This window comes from Phyllobates terribilis, unplaced genomic scaffold, assembly GCF_046119375.1.
Source record: "Phyllobates terribilis strain yellow unplaced genomic scaffold, ASM4611937v1 Scaffold_2__4_contigs__length_985480577, whole genome shotgun sequence".
In the NCBI taxonomy this organism is placed as follows: Eukaryota; Metazoa; Chordata; class Amphibia; order Anura; family Dendrobatidae; genus Phyllobates; species Phyllobates terribilis.
Window position 1 is genome coordinate 25246582 of NW_027362762.1, and position 14595 is coordinate 25261176.

Sequence of the window (14595 nt, forward strand, 5' to 3'; positions counted from 1 at the left end):
CCACAGGGTGGCGCTCCAGCTCTGTACCCAATGGATGAGGGATCTCAGGGTGCATTGTGCTGTCTGGATAACAACCACACACACTTTATCCTGGTGGATGATGGGACACATGGAAAGTATGGAGTGGAAATCCCTCTGAGAAGTCGTCTAGAGAAATACGTCTCCCAGCAAACAATGCAGACGGGAGGTGAGAGCGGGCCGGAGCCATGACAGTAATGAGTAGACCGCCATGACAGTAATGAGTAGACCTCCATGACAGTAATGAGTAGACCTCCATGACAGTAATGAGTAGACCGCCATGACAGTAATGAGTAGACCGCCATGACAGTAATGAGTAGACCGCCATGACAGTAATGAGTAGACCGCCATGACAGTAATGAGTAGACCTCCATGACAGTAATGAGTAGACCGCCATGACAGTAATGACTAGACCGCCATGACAGTAATGAGTAGACCGCCATGACAGTAATGAGTAGACCTCCATGACAGTAATGAGTAGACCTCCATGACAGTAATGACTAGACCGCCATGACAGTAATGAGTAGACCGCCATGACAGTAATGAGTAGACCGCCATGACAGTAATGAGTAGACCTCCATGACAGTAATGAGTAGACCTCCATGACAGTAATGAGTAGACCGCCATGACAGTAATGAGTAGACCGCCATGACAGTAATGAGTAGACCTCCATGACAGTAATGAGTAGACCGCCATGACAGTAATGACTAGACCGCCATGACAGTAATGAGTAGACCGCCATGACAGTAATGAGTAGACCTCCATGACAGTAATGAGTAGACCGCCATGACAGTAATGACTAGACCGCCATGGCAGTAATGAGTAGACCGCCATGACAGTAATGAGTAGACCGCCATGACAGTAATGAGTAGACCGCCATGACAGTAATGAGTAGACCTCCATGACAGTAATGAGTAGACCGCCATGACAGTAATGAGTAGACCGCCATGACAGTAATGAGTAGACCGCCATGACAGTAATGAGTAGACCGCCATGACAGTAATGAGTAGACCGCCATGACAGTAATGAGTAGACCTCCATGACAGTAATGAGTAGACCGCCATGACAGTAATGAGTAGACCGCCATGACAGTAATGAGTAGACCGCCATGACAGTAATGAGTAGACCTCCATGACAGTAATGAGTAGACCGCCATGACAGTAATGAGTAGACCGCCATGACAGTAATGAGTAGACCGCCATGACAGTAATGAGTAGACCTCCATGACAGTAATGAGTAGACCTCCATGACAGTAATGAGTAGACCTCCATGACAGTAATGAGTAGACCGCCATGACAGTAATGAGTAGACCACCATGACAGTAATGAGTAGACCTCCATGACAGTAATGAGTAGACCGCCATGACAGTAATGAGTAGACCGCCATGACAGTAATGAGTAGACCTCCATGACAGTAATGAGTAGACCGCCATGACAGTAATGAGTAGACCTCCATGACAGTAATGAGTAGACCTCCATGACAGTAATGAGTAGACCTCCATGACAGTAATGAGTAGACCGCCATGACAGTAATGAGTAGACCTCCATGACTCTAATGAGTGGACCGCCATGACTCTAATGAGTAGACCGCCATGACAGTAATGAGTAGACCTCCATGACAGTAATGAGTAGACCGCCATGACAGTAATGAGTAGACCGCCATGACAGTAATGAGTAGACCTCCATGACAGTAATGAGTAGACCGCCATGACAGTAATGAGTAGACCTCCATGACAGTAATGAGTAGACCGCCATGACAGTAATGAGTAGACCGCCATGACAGTAATGAGTAGACCTCCATGACAGTAATGAGTAGACCACCATGACAGTAATGAGTAGACCTCCATGACAGTAATGAGTAGACCTCCATGACAGTAATGAGTAGACCGCCATGACAGTAATGAGTAGACCGCCATGACAGTAATGAGTAGACCTCCATGACAGTAATGAGTAGACCGCCATGACAGTAATGAGTAGACCTCCATGACAGTAATGAGTAGACCTCCATGACAGTAATGAGTAGACCGCCATGACAGTAATGAGTAGACTTCCATGACAGTAATGAGTAGATTGCCATGACAGTAATGAGTAGACCTCCATGACAGTAATGAGTAGACCGCCATGACAGTAATGAGTAGACTTCCATGACAGTAATGAGTAGATTGCCATGACAGTAATGAGTAGACCTCCATGACAGTAATGAGTAGACCGCCATGACAGTAATGAGTAGAGTGGAGAGTAATTACTTGTACACTAAATATCCATCATCACCCATGCCGGTCCATGGTTCCCACCACAGAGGTAGCTGAGGGGGTGCCCTTACATGAACAAGGCCCCTCAATCCAGGTGTCTGCAATCTCTACCGCCATATTATCTCTGGATGTTAAAAACATGTCATACACATGGAAACACCAAAATAACATGTTTGTAAGGGATATACGTTCTACCTAAACCCCTCCATGGTCCATGGAACTTGGGGTCTACTGTGTGAGTAAGTTATGAGTTTAGTCATTTTCAGTAGAGGTCATCAGAACTTCTAGATTAGTTTTGATTGGTCTGGACCTGGCATCTCGTAGACCTCAAAGGACAATGTTGTCCCATTTCACAAGAGCTCAGAGTCAAGATGGACAGACGTGGGAGTGTTGAGTCTCTGATTTCTTTATTTCCTATTTTGGTGGACTAAAAACATTGAATGGGTCCTCTGACCCCGGGTGTGTATTTGTTCCGCTGGTTTTGCATATGTGGTGCCCCTGAGGGTTCGACCACCACAGGGATGCTGCACCTCTCTAATGGAGTGTAGTGTTCCTCCTTTGAGGTAAGAACAGTGCGATGGTCAGGACCCTACCTCCACATCCAACACCACACTTCTCCCACCAGAGGGGGCTAGTAGGCACTAAGTGCTGCCCCTACTGGAAGTTGGGAGACTGGGGAACCAAGAGATAGGGGAACCAACTAGTGAGTGAGGGTGGAGGATTCACATTTTAGTGACACTTTAAATTTCATATTTAATACACAGCCATCTTGGTTCTGGGTTCTTTGATCGTGACCTCCCTCCCTGAGCGTGGATCCTGTGTGGACCTGCAGAGGATGGAGACTCTGCCCTCGTACCTTGACCTTGGGTCGAGGGGTAGGTTGCAGATAATGTATGTCTCAGCCCGGTCAAGGACCATGACCAAGAAGGCCCGGAGCTTAGGAGTGTAGCTCCGCCGCAAATGGATCCCGGGGGGGATGCAGACGGAGCGGTATACGCCACCTGTCCTCGCCAACCTGATCTATTCAGAGGGATTCCGGCTGCAAGAGGGGTGCCGGTCCCCGACACCTGACCTTGCTACTCCACGTCCTGGTCGGGAAAGCCCGGTAGGAAGGAGTAATGGAAGGAGCGGAGTTGCCACCCGTACCCTTTTTCTGAGTGAAGTTCAGAGGGAGACCCGGCCTATCTACACACACACACAGACAGGAAAGGACCCGGTCTGAAGTCTAGGAACACTCTGGTGCGGGGTCCTGATTGAACACTGGACTTATTCGGAGGTTGTCGGACCCCCCTGTCTCTGGTGACCGCAGAACTCCGCGAGGAGCAGGGAGAAGCCTTTCAACTGCAATCTCCACCGTGAGTAAAAACCCTGGAAGTTAACCCCTATGGCCTCCGGACTCTTTATTCTGCATTACACCGCACTACGCAGCACCAGACCTCCTACACTACAACCTCCTCCATCCTGTCCCTCTGCCCTGAGGCCCTGCTCCGCCTGTGGGGAGTAGTAACAACCATTGCTGCAATACCACCATGCCTCAGCGGACTGCAGCAGCGCTGGTGGCCTTCACCAGGTGCCACAGGTGGCGTAGTCCAGATCAGCAACTCAACCCGGATAAGCCCATACCATCCTTTTTTTAGTGTGACGGCCCTGGGCACGGAGCGGGTCCGGGCCACGGCTGCACCCCCATCTACAACACAGGACCCGGCTCCGAGTCCCCCATCTCCCAGGGTAGGGCTTCCAGCGTCGCACACATAGAAGAAGCTTTAGCATCTTCATAAGAAGTGCACCACTAGTGGGTACAAATCCATATTAGATCTTCTAATGTGGATTCACTGACATCCATCCAGTCGGCTCTACATGTTTCGGCAGCCGTGCCTGCCAGCCTGTCTATCAGCCGTGCCCACCAGTCGACTACCAGCCGTGCCCGCCTGCTGGACTACCAGCTGTTACCACCTGTCTGTCTTCCTGCGCTGTCAGGCCACCACCATGCCTGTCAGCTTCGGCTGTCAGCTCTGTGGGAGTCACCTGCTCTCGCACGAGGTTGGTCCCAGAGTGGCACCTGGTCCACCCTCCCGGTCCCTCCTTGGTTCACGGAGTCAAATAAACCGCCGTGTAGCTAGGGTCGGTCCAGGTGGGCACTTAGTTAAGCCCCTCTGGTCCCTCCTTGCACCACGGCACAGTGGTTCCACCATCCGGACCCGTAACAGTTTGCACAGGCCATGGAATCTGGTGGCTCTCAGGCTCCCTCGCTCTCTGACCTGTACCAAGAGGTCTCCCGCCAGAGATCACAACAGGATACGATCCTGTCCTATTTGCGGACTGTTAACTCCCACTTGGACGTGCTGTCCACCCCGGCTGTGTCCGCCTCTAACCAAGCGGCATCCACTTCAGCAGCACCTCAACTCAGTGGCGCTGTGACACCCAGCTTAGGACCCCGACTAACTGCTCCACTACGCTTTGGCAGTGAATCCGCTCTATGTCGGGGCTTCATCAACCAGTGCACCTTGCACTTTGAGCTCCTGGCTCATCAGTTCACTTCAGACCGGGCTAAAGTGGCATTTATCATGTCGCATCTCACCGTAGAGGCATTGGCGTGGCTCAACTCCCTCTGGGAGAGAGGGGATCCTCTGGTGTCTGACCTCCAGTCTTTTCTAGCGGGCCTTCCAGAGGGTTTTCGATGAACCCGACCACATATCCTCGAGTGCCTCCTCTCTTCCTCGTCTACGCCAAGGGAGCCTCACTGTAGGCCAGTACACTGTGCGTTTCCGTACCCTCGCGTCTGAACTGGCCTGAAACAACGAAGTCTTGGTGTCTACCTTTGGGGTGGGTCTTTCTGGTCGGATAAAGGATGAACTTGCTGGTCCTGACATACCCACCTCTCTGGATGACCTGGTGTCTTTGGCCACTCGGATCGACGTCCGGTTCCAGGAGCGTTCTAAGGAAGTGATCCATGAGAGAAAATCTCTGCGTCTTGCACCAATGTTCCAAAGGCCATTCTCTCTACAGGCCTCCACCTCGGCTTCCACCCCTGAAGCTATGCGGGTAGACCAGGTTAATATGGGCAAGTCTCGCCAGAAGGCCCGTCGCACTGAGGGAAGATGCTTTCACTGTGGAAGCCCAGAACATTTTATCCACTCTTGTCCAGAGAGACTGGGAAACTTCAGTGCCTAGGATCACTTGGAGAGGTCGTCCTGGGCAAAAATTCTTCCTCTCCATCTCTGACTCTGTCTGTATCGGTCACCTGCGGTAAGACACACGTTTCCATACTGCCTATCTGGATTCCGGTGCCGCTGGGAATCTCATCCAACAGGCCATTGTGGAGCAGTATCAGATCTCTATTCAACGTCTAGCTTATCCATTAGCGGTCTCCTCCGTGGATAGGAAGCTTCTTTCAGAATCCATCTTGTTAATCACCGAGCCATTAGTTCTTCAGGTAGGAATGCTACACTCGGAGAAAATCTCCTTCTACGTGCTGTCCAGCCTCTGCCACTCTTTACTGCTTGGTCTACCCTGGCTTCAAGCACATGAGCCTTTTCTGAATTGGAGTTCGGGAGAGGTGCTCCGTTGGGGTCAGGAGTGCCACAATACCTGCTTGGTTCCTGTCCATCCTGCTCAACCTCCATCCACTCCTGCTAATTTGCCCGGCTTGCCTGCACCCTACTAGTCTTACGCTGATATCTTTGACAAGAAGGAGGCTGAGACACTACCACCACCACTACTGTCCTATTGACATCCCTGGTGCTTTACCTCCCCGAGGTCGAATTTACCCCCTGTCGGTGACCGAGACCTGAGCCAATCTTGCTAGGGGATTTATCCAGAAATCCACCTCTCCGGCTGGAGCAGGATTCTTCTTAGTCAAGAAGAAGGCCTGTGTATCGACTATAGGGGCCTGAATCAAATCATTATCAAAAATAAGTATCCTCTGCCTCTCATCTCTGAGTTGTTTGACTGCCTCAATGGTGCCAAGGTTCTTACCAAGCTCGATCTCCATGGTGCATACAATCTTATCCAGATTCGCCAGGGTGACGAGTGGAAGATGGCATTCAACACCTGGGATGGCCACTACGAGTACTGCGTGATGCCCTTCGGACTCTACAACGCACCGGCAGTCTTCCAAGAACTGGTGAATGATGTCTTCCGAGATCTTCTGTACTCGTGTGTGGTAGTGTATTTGGACGACATCCTGGTGTTCTCTTCTGATCTGCCCTCGCATCAAAGAGACATTCGACAGGTGCTACAGAGGCTTAGGAAGAATCGTCTGTATGCCAAATTCGAGAAATGCGTCTTTGACATCTCTTCCCTTCCCGGGGTACATAATCTTGGAAACCGGGCTTAAGATGAATCCCGAAAAGGTGTCTGCCTTTCTTAAGTGGCCCCGACTGGAGGGGTTGAAGGCTATACAGCGGTTTCTGGGGTTCACTAATTAAAACCGCCTGTTCATTCCTCATTTCTCCTCCCGGACAGCTCCTATCTCTGCTCTGACCTACAAAGGGGTTAACCCCATGAAATGGACTCCCGAGATGGAAAACGCCTTTGTTTCCTTGAAACAAGCCTTCTCCTCTGCAGTTCTTCCTGGAGGTTGACGCTTCTTCCTCTGGGGCCGGAGCAGTTCTCATCCAGAAGTCCTCATTGTAGCATCGGCGTCTCTGCCTCCTGCCCGGCAGAGACGCCGTCCCTCTTAAAGGGGCCGCGCGCGCCGTCCTAAAAAGTCCCCGGCCAATGGCTGGAGGACTTCCCCTATAAAAGGCACCTCCTCCAATATGGAGGTGCCCGTGCAAGGTTGTAGCTTTGTGTGTTATACTCTGCTTCAGGTCCCGCTGCTAGTCTGACTACCAGTCCAGTCCGCCAGCCTGACTACAAGTCCAGCCCGCCAGCCTGACTACAAGTCCAGCCCACCAGCCTGACTACAAGTCCAGTCCGCCAGCCTGACTACAAGTCCAGTTCGCCTGCTTGTCTACTCTCCAGCCCGACAGTCTGTCTACAGTCCAGTCCGCCAGTCTGTCTAGGGGCTCTGTCCGCCTGCTTACCTGGAAGCACCTGCCTGTTACCTGCCGTACTCGCCAGCCAGCCTACCTGGAGGCTCCTGCCTGTTACCTGCTGTGCTTGCCAGTCCGTCTACCCGGATCACCCGTCAACCTGCCTGCCGTGCTCATCTGCTGTACCGGTCAGTCCCTGCCCTCTGACCCGTGGGAGTCACCTGCTCTCATACAAGGTCGGTCCCCAGAGTAGCACCTGGTCCCTCTGCTCGGTCCTTCCCTTCTTGCAATCCACTCAATGACTCAATCTTCATCAGGCCAGATGCTCGCTTCAACTTCACTCTCCATTTCCGTCCAGCTGTCAAGAATATTAAGGCAGACGCACTCTTCCGCTCATTCCTGTCTTCCGATCAAGAGGAGGAGCCCCTACACATCATTGTCCCTTCCAGAATAATGACTGTTGCCCCGCTTGACCTGTCTCATCTTCCTCCTGGTAAGACCTTTGTGGCAGCTCCGGATAGGAGGAAGGTCTTACTCTGGGGTCATTCGTTCAAACTGGCTGGACATGCCGGTCATAGGAAGACTTTTCTGCTAATTTCCCGACATTATTGGTGGCCCACTCTGCGCAAGGACGTTGCGGATTTTGTCTCGGCTTGCTCTTCCTGTGCCCATAACAAGACTCCTAGACAACTTCCGACTGGTCGACTTCTACCTCTTCCCGTGCCTTCTGCTCCTGGCAACATGTCGCGATGGATTTCATCATGGATCTTCCTGTATCGGCGGGTTGTACTGTCATTTGGGTGGTCGCTGACCTCTTCTCCAAGATGGCTCACTTCATTCCCTTGCCTAGCCTTCCTTCTGCGCCAGTGCTAGCCAAAGACTTTATCCTTCACATCTTCCTTCTCCACGGCCTACCTTTCCATATTGTCTCAGATAGAGGGATTCAGTTTACTTCATGCTTCTGGAGAGCCACATGTAAGCTGCTGAATGTCGCTTTGGACTTCTCTTCGGCCTATCATCCTCAGTCCAATGGTCAGGTTGAGCGTATCAATAAGATCCTCATTAGTTTCCTTCGGCATTTCGTCGGCACTCATCATAGCGACATAGTGGAGCTCCTACCTTGGGCCGAATTTTCCTACAATAACCATGTGAGTGAATCCTCAGCAAAATCTCCATTCTTTGTGGTGTACGGTCAGCATCCCAATATTCTGTTTCCTGTTTTTGCTTCTGTTGACAATTCTGCTGCAGAGTACCTCGTCAAAGACTTTTCAGTGATTTGGGAGAACACTAAGACGGCATTGCTACAATCCTCTGAGCGGATGAAGAGACATGCTGATAAGAGACGTCTGGACCCCCTCTATTCCGTCCAGGGGACAAGGTCTGGCTTTCCGCCAAGTATGTTCATCTCAAGATGCCTTCTTACGGGTTGGGTCCGTGGTTCATTGGTGTGTTTGAGATTCTGAGCCAAATTAATCCAGTGGCGTACAAGTTGAAACTTCCTTCCTCGTTACGGATCCCAAATTCCTTCCATGTGTCTCTCCTCAAGCCTGTTGTCCTCAATCCTTTCTCTGGCAATCTGGGTACCGCTCAAGCTCCAGTCAACGCTGAGGACTTTTTTGAGGTAGAGGACATTTTGGCTACCAAGAGGGTAAGAGGAAAAACCTTTTTTCTTGTGGATTGGAAGGGGTTTGGTCCTGAGGAGAGGACATGGGAGCCCAGGGAGAACATTAATGCTCCTCTTCTTCTGGAAACATTTCTTGTGGGCTTGAAGAAGAGGGGGCGTAAAGGGGGGGTACTGTAGCATCGGCGTCTCTGCCTCCTGCCCGGCAGAGACGCCGATCCCCTTACTGCCGTGGCCTGGGTCCGGCGTCCTCCTCTCCACCGGCTGTGCGTGCCCGGGGTGTGTGCACCGCACGCCTCTCCCTAGGCGCTGTGCTTAGGGTGTGCGCGCGCTCCCTGCTTCTTAAAGGGGCCGTGCGAGCTGTCCTAATACATCCCTGGCCAATGGCCAGAGGACAGCTGATATTTAAGGCACCTTCTCCAAAATGGAGGTGCCTGTGCAATGGTGTTGTTTGCTTGCATTAAACTGCCTCTCCAGTTCTCAGGTCCCCCTGCTGCCCGCCAGCCTGTCTACTAGCCGTGCCCGCCAGCCTGTCTACTAGCCGTGCCCAGTGTCGAACTGGGGTGTCTGGGGCCCACAGGAGGAATTTATCCTCGGGCCCACCCTACAGCTATATGCTAATACCTGATAGCCGATATCCCCGTTATAGTGGAGCGTCTGCTGTAAATCACCGGCGGCTCCGGCACATCTACTGTGCACCGCTATAACTAGGATGTACAATTACGGTACTTTGCATTAAAGGGGTTCTTTGGTTAAAACAAGTTATCACCGATCCATGGGATCCACAGGATCGGTTGTCACTTACTGATCGTTTGGGTCCGAACATTGGAAACCGCACCGATCGGAAGAATGGGAAAGTTTTATCCCTGTCAGGACACTTAGTTCTCCCCATTTTATAATGCAGCGGCTGGTGGGACGTCTGACCGCAGCTCCATTCATTCTCTTTGGAGCTTCCAGAAAAAAAACAAGAACAACCACCGAGGGAATGAATGGATCAGTGGTCAAGTCGCACCTGAGCTCCAGTCTAATGGGGATAAAAACTCCACATTCTACCAATCGGTGCAGGTCCCACCAGTCAGACCCCCACTAATCAATAATGTATCACTTATCCTGTGGAGAGGTGATTACTTGTTTTCCCCGGAGAACCCCTGTAAGTGTATCTTGTTCCAAGTATTTAATCACTAATGGAAATAAAGAATCTTCTCCTAATTAATACCAGAGAAAACAAATGACCGCCATACACAACACAATCCACTGTACCAACACAAATAGTACCACATACAAGGGAGAAATACTGCCACACCATGACTGGACTACATATTACCACCACAAAACCAAGCAATGTGAACTGAGGTCTAAGATGGTACACATGCAAGAAATAAGAGCATGTTCACACTAGCAAAAAGATACAAAACCTACAAAAGACAAAAAATATATCTCATACCCTACCATCATTATATATAAATGTAAAGCAAAGTTGCATAATAAATATAGGGTACTTAGTGAACTATTTTTGATCAAAAAAAGTATACAAGCCGTCCCACCAGCGGCAAGGTGACCCTAAATTGGGACGGTACCTATACTGTCTATACTAAAAACCTTACTGTATATCAAAGTTGAAGTAATGCATATAAAAGGGTAGACAAATAGGACCGGGTCCCAACTCCAGACCACCTAGGCCCGTGGTAAGCTACATATATACTAATCAGCTCAACAAAGGGGATGCCACACCCTTAAATTGCACAGAATGCAAACAAGACAAAAAACCAAGCAATGTGAACTGAGGTCTAAGATGGTAGACATGCAAGAAATAGGAGCATGTTCACACTAGCAAAAAGAAGCAAAACCTACAAAAGACAAAAATATATCTCATACCCTACCATCATTATATATAAATGTAAAGCAAAGTTGCATATGAAATATAGGGTACTTAGTGAACTATTTTTGATCAAAAAAAGTATACAAGCCGTCCCACCAGTGACAAAGTGACCCTAATTGGGACGGTCCTACACTGTCTATATTAAAAACCTTACTGTATATCAAAGTTGAAGTAATGCATATAAAAGGGTAGACAAATAGAAACGGTTCCCAAAATCAGACCACCTAAGCCCGTGGTAAGCTACATATACACTGACCAGCTCAACAAGGGGGATGCCACACCCCTAATTTGCACAGAATGAAAACAAGACAAAAAACCAAGCAATGTGAACTGAGGTCTAAGATGGTGACCAAATAATACTACATACAAGGGAGAAATATCACCACACTATGACCAGACCACATATTGCCACCACATAGTGACCAAATAATACCACATACAAGTGAGAAATACCACTACACCATGACCAGACCACATATTACCACCACATAGTGACCGAATAATACTACATACAAGGGAGAAATACCACCACACCTTGACCAGATCAGATATTACCACCACATAGTGACTGAATAATACCACATACAAGGGAGAAATACCACCACACCATGACCAGACCAGATATTAACAGCATATAGCGTCCAAATAATTCCCCAAAATTTCTCTCCCCCACCTCCATAATTGCTCTCCCCCATCCCCATCATTACTCTCCCCCCAGCTCCTCCAACATTGCTCACTCCCATCCTCATCATTGCTCTCCCCCACCTTCTCCAACATTGTCATATCTCCCCCACCTTCTCCATCATTGTCATATGCCCCTCCCACCTCCTCCATCATTGTCATAGCTCTTCCATCATTGTCATATCTCCCCTACCTCCTCCATCATTGTCATATCTCCCCCCACCTGCTCTGTCATCATTACCATATCTCCCCCCACTTGCTCTGTCATCATTGCCATATCTCCCCCCACCTTCTCCATCATCATTGCCATATCTCCCCCACCTCCTCTATCACTAATGCCATGTCATATCTCCCCCCACCTCCTCCATCACCATGCCATGCATATCTCCCCCTACCTCCTCCATCACCATGCCATGCATATCTCCCCCCATCTCCACCATTGCCATGCCATATATCCCCCACCATGTCATATCTCCCTTCACCTCCCCCATTGCCATGCCATATATCCCCCACCATGTCATATCTTCCCCCACCTCCCCCATTCCCATGCCAAATCTTCCCCGACCATGTCATATCTCTCCCCCACCTCCTCAATCAACATTGCTCTCCCTCAAAAAAAAAAAACACTTACCTCTCAGCGCTCTCCCCCGCAGCACCGTCCTCTGCTTCCTGCCCGGCATCTTTCTCCTTGACACAGGCTCGCGCTGCATGATGACGTCATCAAGCAGCGCGAGCCTGTGTCAGGGAAGAAGCGCTGGGCAGTAAGCCGAGGATGGATCCCTCCAGCTCCGCTGCCATTTTCCTCCTGTCAGCAGTGGAGCTGGAGGGATCGCTCCCTGCCCGCCGCACAGGATGAGGGCAATCTGGCCATGGGCCCCCCTGAGCCTGGGGCTCCGAGAAGCAGGCCAGATTGCCGTCATCAGCCGCACTGCAAGGGCCCTCCTGACCCTCCAGGCCCTTGCAGTGGGGAGCACCAGCAGCCATGTTAACCAGGGGCCACTGTGCGTCCTGCTTGGGGCCCCGCTGAGGACCTGGGCCCACCGGATAATTCTCTGGTGTCCCAGTGTCCCAGTCCGACCCTGGCCGTGCCCACCAGCCTATCAGTTGTGCCCGCCAGCCTGTCTGCCAGCCGTGCCCGCCAGTCTGATGACCACGTGTGCCCACCTGCCAGACTACCAGCTGTTACAACCTGTCTGTCTTCCTGCGCTGCCAGTCCACCGCCGTATCTGTCAGCTTCGGCTGTCAGCTCTGTGGGAGTCGCCTTCTCTTGCACGAGGTTGGTCCCAGAGTGGCACCTGGTCCACCCTCCCGGTCCCTCCTTGGTTCACAGAGTTGACTAAGAAGACAAGCTCCATAACAAAGGTCTCCTGCCTCTTCTGCCTTATGAGTCACGTTCTTCACTAGTCAAACTCAAATAAAAAATGGAGGAGATGTATGCGGCATTAATAATAATATTTTTATTTATATAGCGCCAACATATTCCGCAGCGCTTTACAATTCAGACATTTTTGTCGCTGTCCCCATTGGGGCTCACAATCTAAATTCCCTATCAGTAAGTTTTTGGGGTGTGGGAGGAAACTGGAGAACTTGGAGGTAACCCACACAAACACGGGGAGAACATACAAACTCCTTACAGATATTGTCCTTGGTGGGATTTGAACCCAGGACCCCAGTGTGGCAAGTCTGCAGTGCTAACCACTGAGCCACTGTGCTAACCACTGAGCCACCATGCTACCCTCGTAAGTAGAGGAATCATGCATTTGATATTTGACACTAGGATTTTACATCCATTTTGATGTTGCTTGTGGTTAGGAGCTTTTAGCACTAATGTATATTGTCAGTGCATAGTCAAAAGTTCTATGGTAAGCTACACAGCATAAGGGTCACAAGCCTCACAGCATGGTGTCACGGTCCAATCAGCATTAGGCTCACGAGTCACACAGCATGAGGGTCACAAGCCTCACAGCATGATGTCATGGTTCAATCAGCATTAGGCTCATGAGTCACACAGCATGAGGGTCACAAGCCTCACAGCATGATGTCATGGTTTAATCAGCATTAGGCTCACGAGTCACACAGCATAAGGGTCACAAGCCTCACAGCATGGTGTCATGGTCCAAACAGCATTAGGCTCACGAGTCACACAGCAAGAGGGTCACAAGCCTCACAGCATGATGTCATGGTTCAATCAGCATTAGGCTCACGAGTCACACAGCATGAGGGTCACAAGCCTCACAGCATGGTGTCATGGTCCAAACAGCATTAGGCTCACGAGTCACACAGCATAAGGGTCACAAGCCTCACAGCATGGTGTCATGGTCCAAACAGCATTAGGCTCACGAGTCACACAGCATGAGGGTCACAAGCCTCACAGCATGGTGTCACGGTCCAATCAGCATTAGGCTCACGAGTCACACAGAATGAGGGTCGCAAGCCTCACAGCATGGTGTCATGGTCCAATCAGCATTAGGCTCACGAGTCACACAGCATGAGGGTCACAAGCCTCACAGCATGATGTCATGGTTCAATCAGCATTAGGCTCACGAGTCACACAGCATGAGGGTCACAAGCCTCACAGCATGGTGTCATGGTCCAATCAGCATTAGGCTCACGAGTCACACAGCATGAGGGTCACAAGCCTCACAGCATGATGTCATGGTTCAATCAGCATTAGGCTCACGAGTCACACAGCATAAGGGTCACAAGCCTCACAACATGATGTCATGGTTCAATCAGCATTAGGCTCACGAGTCACACAGCATAAGGGTCACAAGCCTCACAGCATGGTGTCACGGTCCAATCAGCATTAGGCTCACGAGTCACACAGCATAAGGGTCACACGCCTCACAGCATGGTGTCATGGTCCAATCAGCATTAGGCTCATGAGTCACACAGCATAAGGGTCACAATCCACTGATTGGATATCACTGATCTAGAACAAGCCTGTCCTGTTCTACACATTTTATATAGGATCCTACTACTGTCCAGTGTGTTTTACATCTTTCAGATATTTGAACAAATTATTAAACAGCATGTATGTAAGTACTTGGATAACAATTCAGTGATTAACCAGCACCAGCATGGGTTGGTGGCAAACGAGTCATGCCAGGCTCATCTAATTACCTTCTATGATGGAATCACTGACTGGGTGGATCAGGGACATGTGGTA

The 14595-nt window shown here is 50.2% G+C and overlaps 1 protein-coding gene across 3 annotated transcripts in view; it reads left to right on the forward strand.

Annotated features, from left to right (window-relative positions):
• Positions 1-14595, forward strand: part of LOC141190223 (transient receptor potential cation channel subfamily M member 2-like) — a 399780-nt gene that overhangs the window by 53281 nt on the left and 331904 nt on the right. For all 3 annotated transcript variants that reach the window (XM_073661205.1, XM_073661206.1, XM_073661207.1), the window contains one exon: positions 7-187. In XM_073661205.1, coding sequence (XP_073517306.1) covers positions 7-187 — 181 coding nt within the window. The remainder of the gene's footprint in view (positions 1-6; positions 188-14595) is intronic.